Below are 20,270 nucleotides of genomic sequence, written 5' to 3'. Positions count from 1 at the left end.
AACCCAGCAATAGAAATGAGATGAATGTAAGGCTCCTTCCCAGTTCTGATCAGGTGTGAATGGGCCAGGTCACGTTCTCTCCCACCCCCCAACACTCTGACTGGGTCGTCCCTCTGTAGTGGACACAGCCCGCCACTTGTTTGCCTGGCTGTGGCTTGGAATGAGAATGTCACTGTAGGAGTGAACCCCAGAAAGCTATCCACCCATGAGGGCGGAGACATGTAAACTGACACAGGTAGATATAAAAGGAAGTGAAAGAAGAAGGAACCTCCCTTTTTTCTCCTGGAAGCCAGCCACGCTTCTGACTCCTGGTCAGTGCGTCTTTCTCTCTCTGATAAATAAATATATTGATTTCCCTTTATAGCCTCGATATCTGGTGTCAGAAGTGTCGATATGTCACCTTTGGGGGCTCTCTGCTATGCACCCCCCCACTGCCCCGTCATCCCCTGCCCTTTACTCTCATGTACTTCCAGCCTAGAGCCTGGGCATCTATAGATGAGCTGGGTGTCCCCGTGAGCTCAAAGATGTCATTCTCCTTAGGCCACCCCTGCCCCGGTCCCCAAGCAGAATTGTCCTTCCACATACTTCCGTTTAATCAACGAGCTGGTGACTCATGGCTGCCTTGTCCCTTTCCTTTTGTGAAACTTCCCTGACTGCCCTGCTAGTCCTCAGTAGCCCATGCTGCCCTATATGCCCGTCACCTGATTTCTGTATCTTCCACCAGCATGCTCAGTGATGCTTCAGGGCCTTAGTCATCTCCTGCCAAATGAATCCTATCTCTGCAGCCAGCTGGCCATGGCCTCTGGGCAGGGGTGGTGCTCCACATTTTTGTGCTCCCATGGCCTGGTCCTCAGCCCATCCACACACACTAAGCATGAAAGGTTGATGAAATAAGTTGTAATGCTGAGAGGCTTATGTTGAGAAGCCAAGGGTCCTCATTCCATCCTCATCCAAGGTCAGACAAGAGTACCTCAGTCTCTTCTGCCTGATCCAGGTGGGAGATGAAGGCCTTGGCAAGTGTGAGGACCTGGGTGAAGGATGGAGACCTGGGTATAAAGGATGGGGACCTGGGTGAAGGAGGGGTACCTGGGTGAAGGATGAGGACCTGGATGAAGGATGGGGACCTGGATGAAGGATGGGGACCTGGGTTAAGAGCTACCCAAACCATCCTCTATGTATACATGGCACTTTCTGACTCAACGTGGCTCCTCCATTGTCCTTTGGGTGATCTCCAAGCTCTTTAACACTGCCTATAAGCCCTTTATTCTCTGGGACATGACCCTCCCCAAGCACCCAACCTACCTTCTTTCCTTCCTTCCTTCCTTCCTTCCTTCCTTCCTTCCTTCCTTCCTTCCTTCCTTCCTTCCTACCAGGAACTGTGCTAGGAGATAGACCTGCATCTTCTCTAAGGAAGCAGAGTCTGGTACCCACATACCATCTTCTTCCCTAGTGAATAAAGCCAGCTTGATGGCAATAGATGTCTTGACCAAGGTTGTGTGGCATCCGTCTGGAGAAGCTAGCTTCTGGGTTCAGCTCATCACACAGGCCCACTCTTCAAGTCAACAGATCCTGGCTCCCACCCAGCTTACACCCTCCCACCCATCTTGCCAAAATACCTGAGGTTACCAGAAGCCACTGTGTCTCTTACATGCCCTGATTTTTGCACGAATTGGATCTTCTGACAGGTCTTCCAGACCGCTACCCCCACCAACCTTAACACACCTCCCTCCCTTTAAGACATTGTTGGAGACCCTTATTACCCAATAGCCCTTGCAGTTCATGAACCTTTGGCAGACCTAGTGTGCCAAAGGCTTCGCTCTCTAGGGTGTTGTCTCTCTGTGAAGCGACTCCTCCGCCTCCCGTGCACCCATGAGCTCTTGAGAGCTGGGGTTGGCTCCTTGCTTGCTGTGACAGCTCCTGGCACATAGTGGGCATTCAGAAAGCTCTTGCTGAATGAGCAGTGTGAGCTGGGTGAGCGAGTAGACCTCCTGTAGTGCGTGCTGTCTGTTAGGCTCAGAGATGAGAGCATTTATATCAAATGAGTGTCAAGGGCACCAAAAAATCAAACGGGGGAGGGGGGGGGAGTTCCTGAAGGCTTTGTGGGGAGGTGGGGATGAAGGAGCCAAAAAGGAAATGGATCTGCTGTGGAAACCCCACCCGGGGTTGATTGAGGGAAGGGGAGCTGAGGCAGCCTCTTCCCTGCAGCCCTCCTCCACCCCTCCTCCACCCCTCCTCCACCCCTCTCCCATCATTTCTCCTCTGTCCTGCGTCCCATCCGTCCTGTTGACAATCTCACATGAGGCTGTTTTGGACCACATGTTTTATGCCTTGTCACCAGCCAAACGGCCCTATTATATTAATTTATTGTCCTTTCCAGTAACTTGTAGCCTTCCTGTAAACTCCCCCCTTTCCCATGCTGGGGTCGGCCATTGCCAAACCACAGCTCAACACTTCCCTCCTGCCCAAGGCTGGGACAGGCAAGATGCCAAGCAGAGGTCTGTGTCTCCAAGGACCCTATTGGTTTGTGCCCCATGAAGGCCCTTTCCGGTGCCTCCGTTCCCCTGTGTTAGCTCCCCATGGAGTCCCTCTTTGGACTCACAGAGCTAATAAGGACCCCTCTGCTCCCCTCCCCCAGCCTCTCTTCTCACTTACTTCCTAATGCCCAGGGAAGATGGGGTACCAGTGGCCTAAAGGGAAATGGGGCCTAGAAGAGTACCCTGGTTGGCGAGTCACACAGGACCTAAGGGACATGGGTGTCTTTACAGTCTTGCCACAACCATCGGAGGCAGATGATGGCTTCACGTCTGCTGGCAGCCTCATTTTCCCTGAGCTCTCCCAGGCTAGCCTTGGCCTATGGGAACTACGACAGCAAGTTGGCGCCTTTGTCTCTGCCTCTGCCTCTTTCAAAGCCACGGATGGTGGGAGAAGCACCTGGAGGTGACTTTGTTGCTTTTCCAACCCACTTGGTGCCTCTTAGGGGACAAAGCCGACATGGCCCTTGAGCAACTTGGGTGGCCGCTCTTGTTTTCCAGATGCAGGGATCACACACAAATAGCATAGAGACGGTGCCCCTTCTCCAGGCCAGGGAAGCCACAAGAGAGAAGGGACAGCAAGTGGGTGGCTGTCACACCACCCTGAATGAAGAGTGTCCCGGCAGGAAAAATGATGGAGTACAAGGAACGTCTTTTTCAATTCCTGGGACCGGAAACAGCAAATATCCTATCTGTGCCCCCCCACCCCCAGGCTACAGGGGTGAGCAGGGCTTTTAGTTCTGGGAAGGAGGAGGGGGCAAACGCAAGGGTGAACAGGGCGTGAGGAGGGGATGTAAACTCTCCTTCCCAGAGGCCCTGGCTTCCGGGGAATGAGTTGAGAATGACCCACGATGCAGAGCCATCCATCATGCCTGTGCTAGCTGCCAACCTGCCAATCCTGCCACTCTGGGCTCCCCGCCACTCAGGACAAAGTCACTTACCATTAGCTGAGCTCTGGCCCCACTGCAGAGTGGCTGGCTTGCTGCGGCTGGGAGACAGGGAGGGCAAGACAAGGCCTGTGTTTAAGGTGACCAGTGAGAATGGGGAGCTATAGGTAGAGGGTTGGGAGTTACCACGCAACACTCTGGAAGTAAGAGGATTCTTTTCATTCATGGCTTCATTCTGTGTTTATTGAACTTCTACTCAATGTGAGGTTAGATAGTGAAGGTACTAAACGTTCTACGCGCTGGTGACGTACCTTGGATATGGAGTGCTTGCCCCGAATACTCAAAAGGGGCCAAGGCATGTCTGCTAACAGGTTAGAGTTGGGAATGTTTTGATGTTCAGAGGCATCATTCTGGGTTGCACTCCAGTGGGTGTGTGAGTGATCACATAGGGGCCGCCTCTGTTGGGGGGATGTCCAGAAAACCTTCTCACTGAGAAGGACTCTGTGCAAAGCTGGCTGGTGCTTGGGTGTGTTTGTAGGGGTGAATTGGCTCTCTGGGGCTGCCCTAGAGCACCCCAAGTTGGCGGCTTGAAACAGCAAGCACTTCCCAACTCCCAGTCCTGGCTATCAAGGGACAGAAATCAAGATGTCCACAGAGCCATTTGACCCATTCACTGTAGCCAGCTGGAGAACCCCTGTCCTCAGCATTCCTGGTCCCTGGCACCAAGGCCATCCTCGGTGTCCTCAGCCTGGGACTCTGCCTCTGTTCTCAAGAGCCATCTTCTCCCATGATATTTCTGTAGCTGCCAACCATATCCGAGGAGGTCCCATCCCAGGAACCTCATCTAAACCTAATGATGTCTGCAGAGACATCATTTTTCAAATACCATGTATATTGCTCAGGAATGTAACTCTCAATTCACAGAGCCTGGGTTCCATTCCCAGCACCACATAAACCAGAAGGAGTGGTGCTTGCCTGTAATCCAAGATCCCAGGAGGTGAGGCTAGGATCAGTAGTTCAAGGTCATCCTTAGTTACATACCAAGTTCCAAACCAACCTAAGACACACGAGACCCTGTCTCAAAAACAATAATAAACAAACCATAGTCACAGGTACCTGGTGGAGTTCTATGTTTCTTTATGAAAGATACAATATAACCCACAGCAAGGATCCATGATGCACATTTGGGAACCCACTCTTTCCCCATCAATTAGTGCATCTGGGGTTTTCTGGTGACCAGGAACTAGGAGAGGGCTCCTGGTGTGGTAGGGGTGGGATCTGAACTTAGAAAAAGACATTGTCTGTTGAGCCCTTGTACACAATTTATAGTTGGGAAATAAAGCTGATCGCTATCAAGTGAGAAAGAATGACAATGTTGGGAAGCCAGCACTCAAGTTCTCTCCTGTGCCTCAGTTTCACCATCTGTGGGCTAGATAAATACCACAGATACCTCCCTACAAGGGGCAGCCCCCCCAGAGTATTCTAACTATCAGGGACCAAGCTGTGATGGGGCCTTCAGCTCAGCCTCAAGAACCATCCATCAGGTGGGTCCAGGGACCCAGAGACAGAACTCCAACTCATTTCTGTGAGAGCCGCTGCTCTCATGGAGCTGTTCACAGTAAAACGGCCTGTTTTGCAGGGTGACTTTCTTCATCGTCCTGTCTCTCGTTTTCTTTGGCATCAGCTACAGGGCCCAGGCTTCTGTGGAAAGAGCACTGGGGTGGGGGGGAGGGGAGGGGAGGCACTTACAACTTACAGCAGGAGTATTTTAGCCTCTATGGCATTGACTATCAACAAAAGACAGCAAAGCTTCCTGCCGCCATTCCACATGCCCTTAACCCCAAGGCTGATGGGGACCAATGAGAACCCAGGCCCCTCTGGCTCCCAGAGAGCAGACCAGCACCTAGTATGGGGAGGTGCTCCTGGTGTCAGACAGGCCAGGGGTGGGCTGCTGCAGACTGAGCCTAGGACAGAGACAAGCAATCACAACTCCTAAGCGGCATCCCCTCCTCTAGGCTGCCGGGGCTGGGGGATGGACCAGAGGCTTGGGATGGGGGGGGAGGGGGGAGGGGGCGGGGAGGGGGGGCTGCACCTGCCTTACTCTGTGCTTCAGCTGAGATGCCACACAGCATCCGAGCAGGCAATTCAGTGACGTCACTGACCTGTGCAGCCACCAGTTCTACGTCACCCCAAAGCACTCCCATCACCCCACAAGCAGACCTCGTGCCTGTCAAGCCACGGTGACCATTTCCCCTTCTCCCAACCACTGCACATCCACTTTTAGGGACCGGCCTGCCTTAGGTGTCTCTTTGAAATGGTGCCATGCTGTGTGGCTCAGTTCTACGCCAGTGATAGGAAGAGCAGAGGGGTGAGGCTGGAGCCCCCCCCCCCCCCGGCAGGCTGTGCTGAGCCCTGCCTCCCAGGGAGGAGCCAGGGAGCATCAAGGCTTCTCTAGGCTTTTCAGAGGCGGAGGGTCAGTGTGCCCACCCACAGACCTCCCTCCACGAGGATCTGTCTTCTGCAAACTAAAGACCACTACCCCCAGGTTTTGGCCTCTGCACAGCAGCCCGTGTGGTGATCTCAGGGCAAGCTGTCCCATCCCCTCTGGGCCCAGCAGTCTCTGATGATGAAGTCTCACAGGCCACCCAAGGTTCAGAGGTGGGAAATGGAGCTCCTGGAAGCCACTTTCCTTTTTAAGACCTATTTTTTTTTTTACTATTTTACATTACGTGTATGGAGGCAGGGCGTGTGTGTACGTGAATGCGGATGCCCACAGGTGGCCAGGGGTACAGGATCCCCTGGAGCCGGAGTCACAGGTGCTTTCTGAGCTACCTGCTCCCAGTGCTGGGATCCAAAGTCCTCTGTAAGAGCTGTGTGCATTCTTAAGCACTGAGCAATCTCTTCAGCCCCTAAGGGGGCTTACTGTGTCCCCTATTTCTGTATCAGGAAGGGCCTGAGACTGCCAGGCAGGGATGGAGGGCTTCACACCCAAGTGCCAGGAAAGAGGCCAGGAAGATGGACCATGGGACAAGTTCTCCATTGTGCCAGGGAGGGGCCGAATGCGGCTGTGCAGGCCTCTGTGGATAATCCAGCTTGTAAATTGCTTGGGGACTCTAACAGCGGAAAGGGCCATAGAACCGTGTGTGTTATTATTTATGATAAAGCACAGAGGTGCCTGCCAGGGACTGGAATGGGCTGAGCGCTGCGCACAGGATGGACGGCAAATTGAACTCCAATTTTCTGCTCCGCAGTCTTTGTTACACGCCACAAAGCGCCGGTACAGCGGGGTCACCAGCCTGATGAATGTGTGCTCTTCCTCTTAGGCGGGTTCCATCTCTCAGCCTCTGGGTGGGGAGGATAGTCTGGCTCCTGAGTTGCTTTTCCCTCCTCCCCCAGTCCTGGTAGACTCCTTTCCTAAGATCAAATCCAACCCTGACCCTAAGAGCGGTCAGAGTCATTGGCAAGTTCAAACCCCCGGCCTGTCACTGATGTTCATGTGACCGGTCCCTCTCGGCAAGAGAGTAATAAAGGGATGGTGATTTCAGGGCCCCGCCAAGGCAGCTGCGTGGATTAAACAGGAGGAGCTCACTCACTGAATTAGGCCTTTCTTTGTGGATTTAGCTGCTGGGATGCTGACCCTAGGGAAGCAGAGGAGAGGGAAGCCATGGAAATTGGGTAGATAGCCCCAACCAGAGTGGGGGAAGGGGAGGCTAAGACACCTACTGCTCAGCTCAGCTGTCTTCCACCAGTCTTTGGATATTGTTTCATGCTAGGGTTAAGTTTGTCACCTCCCCCAAGTGTCTGTCATCTGTGTCTTAACGGTAAGGATCCTGTTGTTGTTGTTTTGTTTGTTTGTTTGTTTTTTGTTTTTGGTGAAGAGCTACAGAGTTGTTCCTGGGAGTCATGCAAGCCAGACTTGAGGACCAAAGGCCCATTCTTCACCGTATAGCCCTCTGTGCCCTGTGTCTGCGGATGCTATCAGCCAGTGGGGTGGGCTCCCCAGGCCTCTGGGCTGTGGGCTCTCCAAAGCTGTGAGTGGCCAGTCTCTCTCTCTCTCTGTCATCATAGTTGCTGACTCAGTGGGTGATCTGAGGACTGGTTCCCATGTGGTGACAAACACCTTTTAGGGCAGCATCACCTGGGAGATTGACAGGGCTGTGGTGGGGTCCCATCACAGAGCCTCTGGATGTAGGGACAGGTAAGCCCCAGGGCAGACCCTTGATTGATTTGTGGGGCTCTGTGGGGTCCCTCCTATAACTGGAGAATTGCCCCAAGCACGCTGCCCTGCACCGAGGTCACCAAGGACAGTGTGCGGTCTGTGCGACACGATGGAGTTTCTTGAGAGGAATTCCTGGAGTTAGTGTAAATTTTTATTATCAATGTTTTATGGCTCGAATGAATCTGAATACTCTGACATGATAATAGAACCGCTAGGCGGAAAACATCCTAATCAATGGTATAAGTTTAATCTCTGAACCCTCTGGTCGAGGTGGGAGAGAGGGCTCCCTCCTCCTGTTAATTAGAAAATAAACCCGCGGGGAATGAGAACCATCTTTTATCCACGCCAGGCTGGGGCTGCTCTGATGTTACTCACCTTGGAGGTCCAGGGCGGAAGGTTCTGGCTGCGACACCGAGCAGAGAGGAAGAGCAGCAATGGTCTCCCTTTCACCCATGCCCTGTCTGAGGTGCGCGCCAGCCCCTCTCACCAGCCACAGGTGTCAACCCAGTTTCCAGGAGAGGGGACTGGGGCACAGGGGGTTCATCCCCGGGGTCCCGTGGCTAGGGAGCAGCAGAGCCCACTGGAGTTGAGCCCAGGAGGTCCCATTCCAGGGCCCAGTAAAGTCAGGGTGCCCTCAGCTACTCAGATCTTGCCGTGGCAGAGAAGGAGAGGAGTGTGTAGGGATCCCTGGGGGTGGCCAGTCCACAGGAAGAACACTGCCATCCCAGGCCTACAAGTCACCTGGGCCTTCCGACATGCAGAGGGCGTGGCTCTGGGTGTGGGAAGGTCAGAGGTCCCAGCCTGCCTTCTAGTGAGTGACATGCTGGTATGAGAGTCACCCCACACAGCTGATTCTTGTCTTGTTGTAAGGGGCACACCCTCCACAATCTGGGGATACAGATGAGAGCTCAGGAGGAACGTTAGAGAGAACACTACGTTTGAGTTTTATGAGATGGACCTGAGGCCCATGTTTCCCAGTGAAGAAGGATGGGAAGGGATCCTCATGCGACAGAACAGTATTGGCAAAGGCATGGTTTCTGGAACAGCTCTCCCCGGACTCTTGGCCTCTGCCATGAGTGGAATTCTGGGCACAAGTCTCCATGAGGCATTGTGTGAGTTTCCTAGATTGTCCATGACAGAGTCCTACAAGCCCAGTGGCTTGACACTTACTGCCATAGTTCTAGAGCCTGAGGTCTGTTGGCCCTTTCGACAGCTCCAGGAAGAGTGTGTTCCTGTTCCCTGTTCTTACTGGCTTCCCCAGAGACACCTGCTGCATCCTGGCTTATGGATTCATCAGTCTCGTCTCTGACTGTCTCCACAAGACTTTCCCCTTCCCAAGACTCTCAGGCCTTGTCTTAATTCCCCTCTTGTGGTGCTCAGACTTCCAGTCAGTGTGACAAATCCCTGAGGGTCTGGAAAGGAAAGATTCATCTTAGCTCATCACATCTGTGGTTTCAGTCCAAAGTTGACTGACTCCCCTGTAATGGGCACAAAGCTGAACATCATGGCTGGCAGCCTAGGGTACACCTGTGCTTCTCCCTCATAGTGAACAGGAAGCAAAGCAGAGATGGGAAAGGGGGCCCAGAGACAAGGTCTGTCTTTCAAAAGCATGCCCCCTAATGGCCCACCCGCTCCCGCAGACCCAACTTCCACAGCCCACTGCGTCCTGGGGGCCCTGTTTAAATTCTGGATCTGTCAATGCCCTAGCCCATTCAGGAAGAAGAGCCCTCATAATCCAGTCACTTGCCCAAACCCTACTCCAGATGTGCCTGCCTTAGGAACCATGCCTTCAAGCATGGGCTTCTCAGTGAGACATTTCCTGTCCAAACCATAATACCATAGCACCTTTTAATATATTCTGGGGATTGAACCTTAGGCCCTGTACATCCTAGGCAGCAGATTATATCTCTAGCCCTTTTATTCACTTATCCATCCACTGAGACAGAGTCTTACTAAGTTGCCCAGGCAGGCTCTGAACTTTCTATCCTCTTATCTGGCTGTTAGGGTTCGATTGAGACGTGTTCCCCGTAGGGCCAGGTATTTTCAAATACACTTGGTATTTGAAATCAAAAATCACTTGGTCCCCAGTTACTGGCATTGTTTGGGGAGGTTCTGGGACCTTTAGGGGGTAGAGCCTTGTGGGAGGCAGTTCATCCTGGGGGCAGGCTGTGAGGGCCCCACTTCCTGTTCTCTCTGTTTATTTCTGCTTCCGGTGTGTGGATGAAACTCTCTGTTTCCTGCTCCTGCTGCCATGCTTTTCATGCCATGATGGACTTTTGCCCTCTGGAATAGAGAAGCTAAAATAAACCCTTAAGTTGTCTTTGGTCATGGTACTTTATCGCAACAACTGAAAATTAATTAACATACAGGTCTGTGCCAACAAGCCTGAACTACTACCTCTTCTAACAACCCCCATCATAGAGAGAGATAGTTCTCTAGTGTGGCTCCATCTTCGCCGATGACTCTGTTTCCAAGTAAGCTCACATTCCGAAGTTCTTGGAAAGGGGTTTTTCAGGGAAGAGGGGATGTCGCTTTTCAACCCAGGACAGCCGTCGCTTAGTCATGTCCTGAAGACAACTTTATCACCGCTCATGGTTTTAGGGAACTCTCAAGGCCCCAATGCTACCAGGCCTGGTCATTATTCACAAGATGCTTCTAGAGAGCCCCGGGGCCTGTACCCCTGTGCTGGAACTGTAGACAACCCAGAGCCACCAACCCAGCCCTCAGGCGTCCTCACTGTTCATACTTCCCTGTGCCGTCTTTTGGCTGGCTGTCCAAGGGGCCCAGCCCGAGGGAGCCTGCGGGTGATGGGGTCGGGCACATGCTCCTCGTTCCCTAACTGGAGCCCTGCCACCTCCACTTACAAGTCTCCAGGGCTGTGTCGAGGTTGGGTTATGCTGGCTGCCCCGGTGGCCAGACCCCCCTAATCAGATTAGATGTGTATTCAAACAAATTGATGACCCGTTCCATTAGATGCTTTTGAACACGCTCTTCTGAGTGAGAAATTCATCCGGCTGCAGCTGTGGAGGCGTGGTGGAATTGATTGTAGCACCCTCCCAGGCTCCCAGAATCAGAGGGTACTGACTCCTGAAGGTCACTGGCAAGGGTTAGATTAAGGAGGGCAAGAGCCTTCTTTCCTGGGTAATGAAGCACTTGGCATGCAGGCGGCAGCAGGCCAAGCAGGGCCAGGCATCTGTCAGGAGGCAAGGGAGGGGCATTGATTAGCATCTCATTTATGGGCGAGCATCTCATTTATGGGCAAGCATCTCACTTATGGATGAGCATCTCACTTATGGGCGAGCATCAGGAGGGGGGCGGGGCATAGGGTGCTCAAGGCCCTGGCTCGGGTTGGGTAGGAGTGAGCGAGCAGGTGTGCCAGACATGGGAGTGGAAGTGAGGAAGACAGATGGGAGAATGCCTGCTGTGCCCCCTCTGCACTCTCTGCGTACCCCCAAACATTCTGCTGGAGAACAGGGGCCAGCAGAGCCCTACCAACATCCTCTTGGTCTATGACAGTCTGCTCCTGACCCCCTGCCCAGACAGAGCCCAGGCTTAGTTCTAACCCCTCCACACCCCATATATAAATAGATGGACTTCCATGCCCAAATGCCTGTAGAGTCACAGACATTGTGGGGGGAAGCCCCATAAAGACGTATATAAACCTAACCTGCCTCTACCCCAGACCTGAGCTAGCTCAAAACCATAGAGTGTGGAGGCTTGAGGTGGCCTGCCCTGAGCCTTAGCTCGCTGACTGACCTGAAGCTTCCCTCAGGTTCTCACCAGCCAGGTTTTGTGCACGTGGGCTGCCAAGGCAGGGCAGTCCTCCGGGAGGCTGTGGAGGTCAGGATAGAGGTGGCTGACCAGGGGCTGCAGGAGAGAAACTTTGTGAGTCTCAGAACCACAGCTTCCTATGACCCAGGCACTCCAGGGCCGCTTGCTGGTTCGCCTGAGCTCTTACTGGGAGCCTGGGAAAAGGAAGGCGTTGAGAGCATTCAGAGCTGGAAGGGAATTTGTCTCTGTTCAGTGGCTTTTGAAACCCGCTCTGAAGGGCAGAGGGAGGTTCTTTAGCCAATTAGGAGCCTGGCAGAGGCCTTCACCCCAGGTTCCCTTCTGTTTCTGGCCAGTATTCCCAGCGGGAATGCTCCATGGGAGGCGCGAGCTCCAGGCCAGGCTGGGAAGTGGAAGCCCCTTAAAGATGAGGCGGAGGGAGTCTGGCCAATCAGGAGAAAGATGATGTTATGTTGCAGAGGGGCTGGAGGAAGGGGACAGTTTAAGTTGAGATTAGTTTCTGTGTGGAGCTATTCAGCTTTCAGCCTAGCGTCTAAGAGTGACAATGAGGGTATTTAGTGGCAGTGTCAAGAGGAAATGGCAGTCGGGGCCTCCTGACCTGACACGGGAAATTAGGAGGAAGCCGGCACTAAGACCTCTTGCCAGCCTCTGCCAGCAGCGATTCATTTATATGCTCAGTTTCTCATGAGCGGGGATGCCCCTGGCTGCGGTGACACCCCTGAGTCACACACAGGGGGCGTGTCCTCCCCCTGTCCTCAGCGCAGCTGCCCCGTAACTGTTCTCGCTGCACACAAACACTCATGGGTGCTCACGGGTGGATACATCTGGTCATAAGTGAGCCACATGTGCCAGGATCTGCAACACAGAAATGACAGAAGTGGGGAGCGTGAAGAGATTTCACATGTGTGCACACAGGCATACATACACCGGCACACAGGACACATGCAACCACACACGCCCAAGACACCCGCCACCAGCCAGCTTTCCCAAATGCTTCACCCCTCAGGAAAAGCCCGTAGCTGCACAGCAAATGCGTCTTTATGCCCAAAGGGCTAGAGGTTGGAGCTCAGTTAGTAGATTGCCTGCCTGCAATGCACAAAGTCCAGTGTCACATACACCAGGCATGGTAGTGCATGCCTACCTGCAATGCAATGCACAAAGTCCAGTGTCACATACATCAGGCATGGTAGTGCATGCCTACAACCCCAGCACTGTGCAGGTGGAGGCAGGAAGATTAGAAATCCCAGGTCATCCTGGGCAACAGAACAAATCTGAGGCATACTGAGCTACGTGAACCCCTGTCTATAAATAAACAAATACGGTTTTGACAATTTCTGTACTTGCAGCAGATTTTCTAAATGACACAATGGTGGCTCTCAATGGTTGTTCCATGGTCACTGCTCACAGAGAGGTCTCATGCTGGAGATGCAATCATTCTTTTGACCGCTACCCTCTGCATCGGGCACACAGGTGTTTTCCAAACTTTCGGTGTCACAGTGCCATCCCACACAAGTGGAGACAGAGGGAACTACCTTTGGAGAGATGGGGGAACAGGAGGGCTGTAATGGAATTGTCAAGTTGCACTCCAGAGATAGCATACCAGGTCCAAGCCCAATGAGGGGTGTGCCCCTCTGAGAACCTGTCCCACGCACACCAATCCATTGGATCTCATACTCTCACACCTTGGGGAGGTAGGGGTGTAATATCCTGTTGTGACTTAGTTTACCTGCTTCATGAGGAGATCGGGCATCCCCACCCTGTCATTCTTCCCTCTGAGCCATTTACATTCTCCACCCTGGTTGTTTAATGGATTTATGAAAACATTTTTTTTGAGGCACGGTCTCACTATACAGCCTGGGCTGGATTGAACTCACTCTGTAGACCAGGCTGGCCTCGAACTCATAGAGATCCACCTGCCTCTGCTTCCCAAATGCTAGCATTCAAAACCTTGTAATACTGTACCGGGCTGGGAACATTTTTTCTTCAGGCAACTTACATCTCTTGTCTGTGATAAGTGTCGAGAATATCTTCCCCCAGTCTGTCATGTGTCGCTGCTTTTGATGTGTGGGTTTTCTCTTCCCTCTGAAGAATTTTTGTGGAGTTGAAGGCATCGTCTGTCTCCTGACCGTCTGGAGCTCTCGTGGTACTTAGAAAGTGCTTGGCAGGAACTCAACTCCACCAGCATTGTGTATCTTTAAACTCTTGTGATTTCACCCCCCACACCCAGTTCTTTTAGAATTTCATTTTCATGTTTAAAACATCAATTCCTCCAGCATTTATTTTGAGGTAAAGTGTGAGGAAGATATTCAGTTTTATATTTTATTCCCACATGGCTCCCTGGCTGTTCCAAAACCCTGTGCTGAGTAATTGGTCCTCCCCACCCCTCACCCCCACCTTGATTTGCAATTCTGCATTCATCAAACATTGAAAGTCCTACTATGCATTCGGGTTTATTTCTAGGATCCAAGACCATCCCTCCATCAAAATAGTCATAAAGACCACACTGTTTACGTGATCGCTGTTTTTATCCTACACTTCAATATCCGAGCTAGTCTTTCCCCCATGGTCCAGACTTTTTCAAACGGTTTGTTCGGTTTGGGGTTTGGATTTTGTTTTGCTTTGTTTTTTGTTGCCAGTTTGTTTTTAGCTTTAAAAAAAACTAAAAAAAATAGACTATGTGTCTGTGTGTACATGCAGGTTGAGTGCGTGTTCTCCAGGGTCCTGAGGCATCAGGACCCCTGGAGCTGGAGTCACAGACAGTCACAGCCCAACATGAATGACAAGAACCAAGAATGGGTCCTCATGCTTTAAACCTGCACACAAGCTGAGCCCCATCTCCTGGCCCAGTTTTTTTTAACCTGTTTTTATGGTTGCTTATATATGAATTTTAGAATCGCTTTGTCTCACTTCGTAAAAACGGGTTAGAAGGGGAGCAAGATGGATCAGTGGGCGACAGCTCTTGCTTTGCAAGCCTGGTGGATGATGAGTTTGCTCCCCAGCCCACAGTGGAGGAGGAAGAGACCCGACTTCTGCAAGTGACCATCTCAGCTCCACAGCATGTGAACTATGGCACCTGAACACCTCACGGGCCCACACACTCACACGGCCATCGTCACCGTCGTTGTCGTCAGTTTAAATATTCTAATACAAATTGGTGGGGTTCAAGCGTGGAATGGCTTGGGAGAATAACGTTCTCTTAACTTTGCTTCTATTTACCCGGAATTCTCTGTGCAGTTACCCCTCCTCGCTGCAGGAGGCTCCCAGGCCTGTGGTGCACACACAGCTCTGCAGGTTGAGCACTGCCTCATCTGAAAACAAAGGCAGAGGAGACCTGCCACTCTCTGCTAACAGAGTACTACTTCTCTCCATCAGGAGGCTTCCATCGCATATGTGGCCAACAGGAGCAATTGCTGTCCCTTCTCAAGCATGGGCCGGCTTCTGGTCTGTGATCATTACTTTATTCAACTAATGCCCTGCGCTTATTTAATCTGCATAGTAAACATTCCCACAGCTGTAAGGTCCAGAGGGTAAGAGACTTCCAAAGTCTTTGGTCTCTATGTTCCTGTGAACTCACTCACAAACAGGAGACAACTGTCCATGTACAGATATGCAGGTGGGGGCAGATGTTGCCAGACACTCGTAGACATGCCAGGCACGTATGTGTGGACATATGCACACTGGTATATGAACACACACATGCATATGCACACTAGTATATGTACACACATATGCGTATGCACACACAAACACAAGTCACATCCTCACACCATCCATCCTCCTGTGGACCACACCCCAGCTCCCAGCCAGTTGCTGCTTTCGGGTGCACTTGGGGTGGGGTCTCCCTCCCAGGATCCCTGTACCCAGAGGGCAAAGAGCAACAGAGCAAGGGTGACCACAGAGCAGTGGCCTGGGACAAGGCACCTCCATCCCTGTCACCTTAGGAAGATAACATGAGAGGAGGGATGGGGAGGACCAAGGCAGGGCCTGGTACCCAGCAGGTGCTCAAGCATGGTCTCCCTCCCCCTTTCTTCCCCCACGGCCATTATCTCCAGCAGCCATTGGAATCGAACCATCCAAGCACGAGACATTTGCCCAGGTTGCCCATTCCTGGAGCCTGGGCATCGAGCTGGTAAATCCAGTCCTGGAGCAAGTGGCCCGTGAACAGACCCACAGAGGTTAGATGTCTAGGTGCAGAGCAGAGCGTGCGCACGCTTGCATGTGTTCAAACACACCCACCACCCTCCTCCTCCTCTCACAGTGCTGGCTCTGAGTCAGCCCACATCCAAGGAAGGGATTTAATCATGTGGGGCTGGGAATGTTATTGTTTTAAAACAAACGAGCAATGACAGCCTCAAACAGAGGGTTTTTAAGAACGCGATTCAAAGGGCTCTTGAAAGCTGCTGGGAATATGAATGCGCCTTTGAAGTGAGAATGTGCCCATTTGTTAAGCTGAGAGCAGCACTGGCTGCCTCCTGGGGTGGCAAGTCGCTCTCCCTGGCAAACAGGTACCCACTGGCCTCTTTTTACCCAGCCAGCCCTGGTCCAAAACTCCAAAGGCACACGCACCTCAGGGTGATCTGAAACAGGCACCCTTTCAACTGCTCCATCTGGTTCTGAGATAGGGCTCATGTAAGCCAGGCTGGCCTCACTCGCTAGCTATTATGAAGTCAAGGGGTACCCTTGGACGGCTGATGCTCCTGCCTCCTCCTCTTGAGTGCTGGGAGGAGAGGTGTGTGTGTCACCATGCCTGCTTTGTGCAGTGCTGGAGACCAAAGCCAGAGCCTCCTGTGTGTCTGGCAAGCATGTTACCAGCTGACTTGCATCCCCAGCGCCCTCAACTGCCCTTTAGGCTGAGCATTGACAGGACAGCTGTAAAGAGAACCAAAGAGACAGTACGAAAAGGCCTTTGGCAGTGCTCGCTCTCCAGGCTACCCTCAGGCTTGTCCTCTGGGACAGGAATTCAAGGAAAGAGCCCCCTCCCTCAAACTGTACAGTTTATGCACTCGTAAGATGGGGTATATAAGTGGAATGCAAGATTATAAGGTTTAGGGGTGCTATATACAGAGCAGGGCCACTTGACTGGGTCCCAAGAGCCTGCTGGAACTTTTACTGAGGTACAAATTAGTCCTTGAGCCCAGGTGAGACCTGGAAACAGAAGATGAACCTGACCGGGAACGGCTCATGCTCATTAGACCAGAGCGTGAGAGAACACCCAGGACCAGAGATCCTAGAGCCCAACCTGGGGTACAGAGGGGCCTAGCACAGCCCCGCCCAGCCCAACGATGCACACCCTTCCTCCTCTTCCTTCCCCTTGCTCCCTTCCTTAGTCCCCAGGCAGATGGCCAAGTGGTTTCAGTGCCTTCCCAGTTCTAGGCTCTCAGGGGAGCATGAACTCTGACCCAGCTCAGCACTGAGGATGTCAGCGCCTATCCCTGCCACGGATGCCCACATAGAAATAGATAACCCTGTACAGAGCATCTGTCCCCAGAGGAAGGCCCAGGCCAGCACTGTGACAATCACTATTTCTCTGTGCCCACTGCTGCTAGTCTGTGTCCACAGATAGAGAAACTGGGGCTCTTGGGAGCCAGTGCTCACCCTCCGCCACGCAGCTGGTCAGCCGTGGGGTTGCATACAAGGCAATGGTCTATAGATGCTGCTATAGCTCCTGCCACTAGCCTGGAGGTGGAGACACCCACACTACCCTGCTGGCAGCATCCAGTGTGGCTCTAAGCTCTTAGAACCCATGGAACCCACGGGCAGCTTATGGGTTTAGCCTGGGAAGGTGGGATCTGACCCTGTATCTGTCACGGATTGGTATGTGGAAGGTCCTGAGAAGGCCTTTGGAGACTCTCTAGATGAGCTGTAGGGAGTGGTTGGCTCTCTGTGGCACACTTCCTCCGGCTGTTGACACCTGGAGCAGGGCACACACACTCTGAGTCTGGCTCTCTAGCCTTGTGCTCATCCACCTCCTTTAAGCCCTGGCCCAGCCACTTCCTTCATGGAGATGGCCCAGCTTCCCCGGAGGAGGTGGCTGGTCCTGTGGTTTGGATTCTTCCTCTCTGCTGTGCAATCTTCAACACGCTCTGAAGACCAGGCCTCACTGTGCCCTTTCTAAAACATACACCATGTTCCCTGGAGTCGTGAGGTCACTGTGATGATCAAATGAGCTTATGTGGAACCTTCTAGAATAATAGGACCTGTGAGGACTAGGACCTCTATTGATATTGTTACCAGATGCTGACATCTGCCCACAGCCTTGCCCCATCCGAAAGGCTGGTCATGCAGAGGCAGGCTCTTCCCACACCCCTTCCTCCCTATATCCTGGTCTAATCCCACCTGCCTCTTCTGTCCCCTTCCCCATGGGGAGAAGGCTCCCCTCTATCCTGAGCCATTTGCCTCAGCAGTCTGAGTCTGGGGAATGGAGCACATTACTCCTTTTGAAGGAGCTTGGAACTTTCATCCTCCATGTGGCTGAGCCGGGGCAGATCCAGCTCCTGGGGCCCACATCCACTGCCTGGGCAACCAGAATTGGGAGGTTGAGGCTGATTGGCCGGCTGAAGGCCAGCAGTCTGGTGACAGAGGAGCTGGCTAAATAGTCTCTAACTCTGAGGTGCTTTCCAGCTTCGGGGGAAGGACCCCTCTATCACTCGAACCTTATGTCACCTCACTTCCGTGTTTTTCTTCTTCCTTCGTGTACGCATGGGTGTGTCGTGTCTGCACACATATGTGTGCAGGTGCACTCACCCATGCATGAACAAGGGTGTCACTCCCTGCCTTAGTCTCCTCAGACAGGGTCTCTCATTAGCCTGGAGCTAGGCTGGCATCCAGCAAGCCTCAGGGATCCTTCTGTCTCTACCCTGCAGCAGTGCTGGGGTTACAGGTGTGCATGGAAAAGCCTGGATTTTTACGCGGGTGCTGCAGATTACAACCCAGGCCCTCATGTCTGCACAGCAGCTGAGCCATCTCCCCGGTGCTACAGTTTACATTCCCTCCGGCTAAAGTCCAGAGGGCACCCTTTCTCGTTCTTCCCCAGAGGTTTAAAGCCCAGAGGCAAAGGATGAGAACTGGACAAGACTGCCCAGGTGGTGGGGAGGGACCAGAAGTGATGGCTGTTGGGAAGGGTGGAGCAGAGGCAGAGACTGGCTAGAGAAGAGAGTGAGCCGGTGAGCCTCCTTAGGTAGGTGAGGGGCGCTGACCGCCAAGCGTTGGAGTCAGACTGACCCAAGCTCAGGTCCCTCTCAGTGGGTGACCTTGGGCAGGGTTACCCCGGCTGCTCCCGCTCCGTCTGCCTGGGGTGTTTGGGGCTGAGCAAGTGCTAACTGGTGGCTCTGTGCCCTGTTTCCCACAGATGATGTGCCACCATACTTCAAGACAGAGCCAGTGCGCACACAGGTGCACCTGGAGGGGAACCGCCTGGTGCTCACTTGCATGGCCGAGGGCAGCTGGCCGCTGGAGTTCAAATGGCTGCACAACAGCCGGGAGCTAACCAGATTCTCCTTGGAGTACAGGCAAGTTGTCCCCTCCCGTCTGCCTGGAGCTAGCCACCTCCCCATTCGGAGAAAGGAGGGCGGGAGGGAGGCTGGGGGACATACGTGGAATACCCCTGAGAGCCTGGGACTGCCCCGCTCTGGAGTTGACGCCCTTCCCTGGCAATGCCTACACTGGATGGCTGAGTGGGTAGGGCCTGGGTGCTACTGAGACGACACTAGATGGGGCGGAGACATGCTGAGGATGCCACTAGTGCCTTCCTCACCTACCCCATCATCTCTAGAAAAGGGGGCCTGTCCTGAGTGTTGGACTTCATGACTCCTCCCTTGCCCCGCTCTGGCTGAACGGGGACGAGTAGGGAGTGAGATCATGGGGTTGGCATAGGTGGATTGGTCACGTTGACTTTTGCCACCAGTAGCATGTCTGAGGGCACTACAGAGCCCGGCCTCTGCTTACTTCCGGGACCTGCAGAATAGGGACAGGCTGCTCCCCCCTCCCACTCTTATCTTCCCATCTCTGTGTTTTCTTACTGGCTCCCAGCCCCTTGCCTGTGATTAATCCCCAAGCCTGATGTGCATAATCGGTTTTGTTGGGGAAACAAGATTGTCCTGCCCTGGGGACGCTGATACAAATCTGTCACCAGGGATGAGAATGCAAATGAGAAGGGGGAGTTGCCACAGGAGCATCTGCCCATCCTCTCTGGATAACCATCCTTTCCATTAGGAAGCGGGAGGACAGAGTGTGGAGTGACCTCCTTTCTCAGTCTGTGACCTTATGCTGACACAGCTGCTGGGGCAGGCTGACCATACTAGCCAACAAGGGAGGAGAAGAGGCCACATCATCCTCTCTGTGGGGGTTGGGCGGAGAACACTGGACCAGTAAGCCAGAGATCCTCTTCCACTGCCTGCTACTCTAGGCATGAGTCTCCTACAAGGAGGACCAGAAGGACCTCTCCAAGCAACCTACAAGATGGCTTTTATTTGGGGACCTGGAGCCATTTCTGACTACCACATGGCATTGCTGAGAGCAGCAGACAATGTGTGAAGAGGCCCCCTACATCCTCTTTGGTGGGAACTTAATGGGGTACCAAGAGTTTTCCAGGGACATATTGTGAGCACTGGTTTAGAAGCCGCCTCCTGCTTGCCCTTGAGTAGGGAACTGGAGCAGGAACCTGGAGGAAGAGGCTTTGCTCCCTAGATGGATCAGAGCCCCTTTTGTGGTGTGCTGTCCTGCCAGGACACTGGTGGGTGGCATTGAGTAGCAGAGCTCAGTTCGGATCAAGGATTGGTTGTATGTGTGTGTGTGTGTGTGTGTGTGTGTGTGTGTGTATGTGTGTGTGTGCATGCGTGCGTGCAT

General features: G+C 53.0%; 1 protein-coding gene across 1 annotated transcript in view; it reads left to right on the top strand.

Annotated features, from left to right (window-relative positions):
- Sdk2 (sidekick cell adhesion molecule 2) overlaps window positions 1-20,270 on the top strand; it is a 270,658-nt gene that overhangs the window by 103,149 nt on the left and 147,239 nt on the right. The window contains exon 2 of the mRNA XM_040750019.1: window positions 18,775-18,934. Within this exon, the coding sequence (XP_040605953.1) occupies window positions 18,775-18,934 (160 nt within the window). The remainder of the gene's footprint in view (window positions 1-18,774; window positions 18,935-20,270) is intronic.

This window comes from Mesocricetus auratus, unplaced genomic scaffold, assembly GCF_017639785.1.
Source record: "Mesocricetus auratus isolate SY011 unplaced genomic scaffold, BCM_Maur_2.0 Super-Scaffold_100007, whole genome shotgun sequence".
Classification (NCBI taxonomy): Eukaryota; Metazoa; Chordata; class Mammalia; order Rodentia; family Cricetidae; genus Mesocricetus; species Mesocricetus auratus.
The sequence above is the reverse complement of the archived record's forward strand: the minus strand, read 5'-3'. Positions and strand labels throughout refer to the sequence as shown.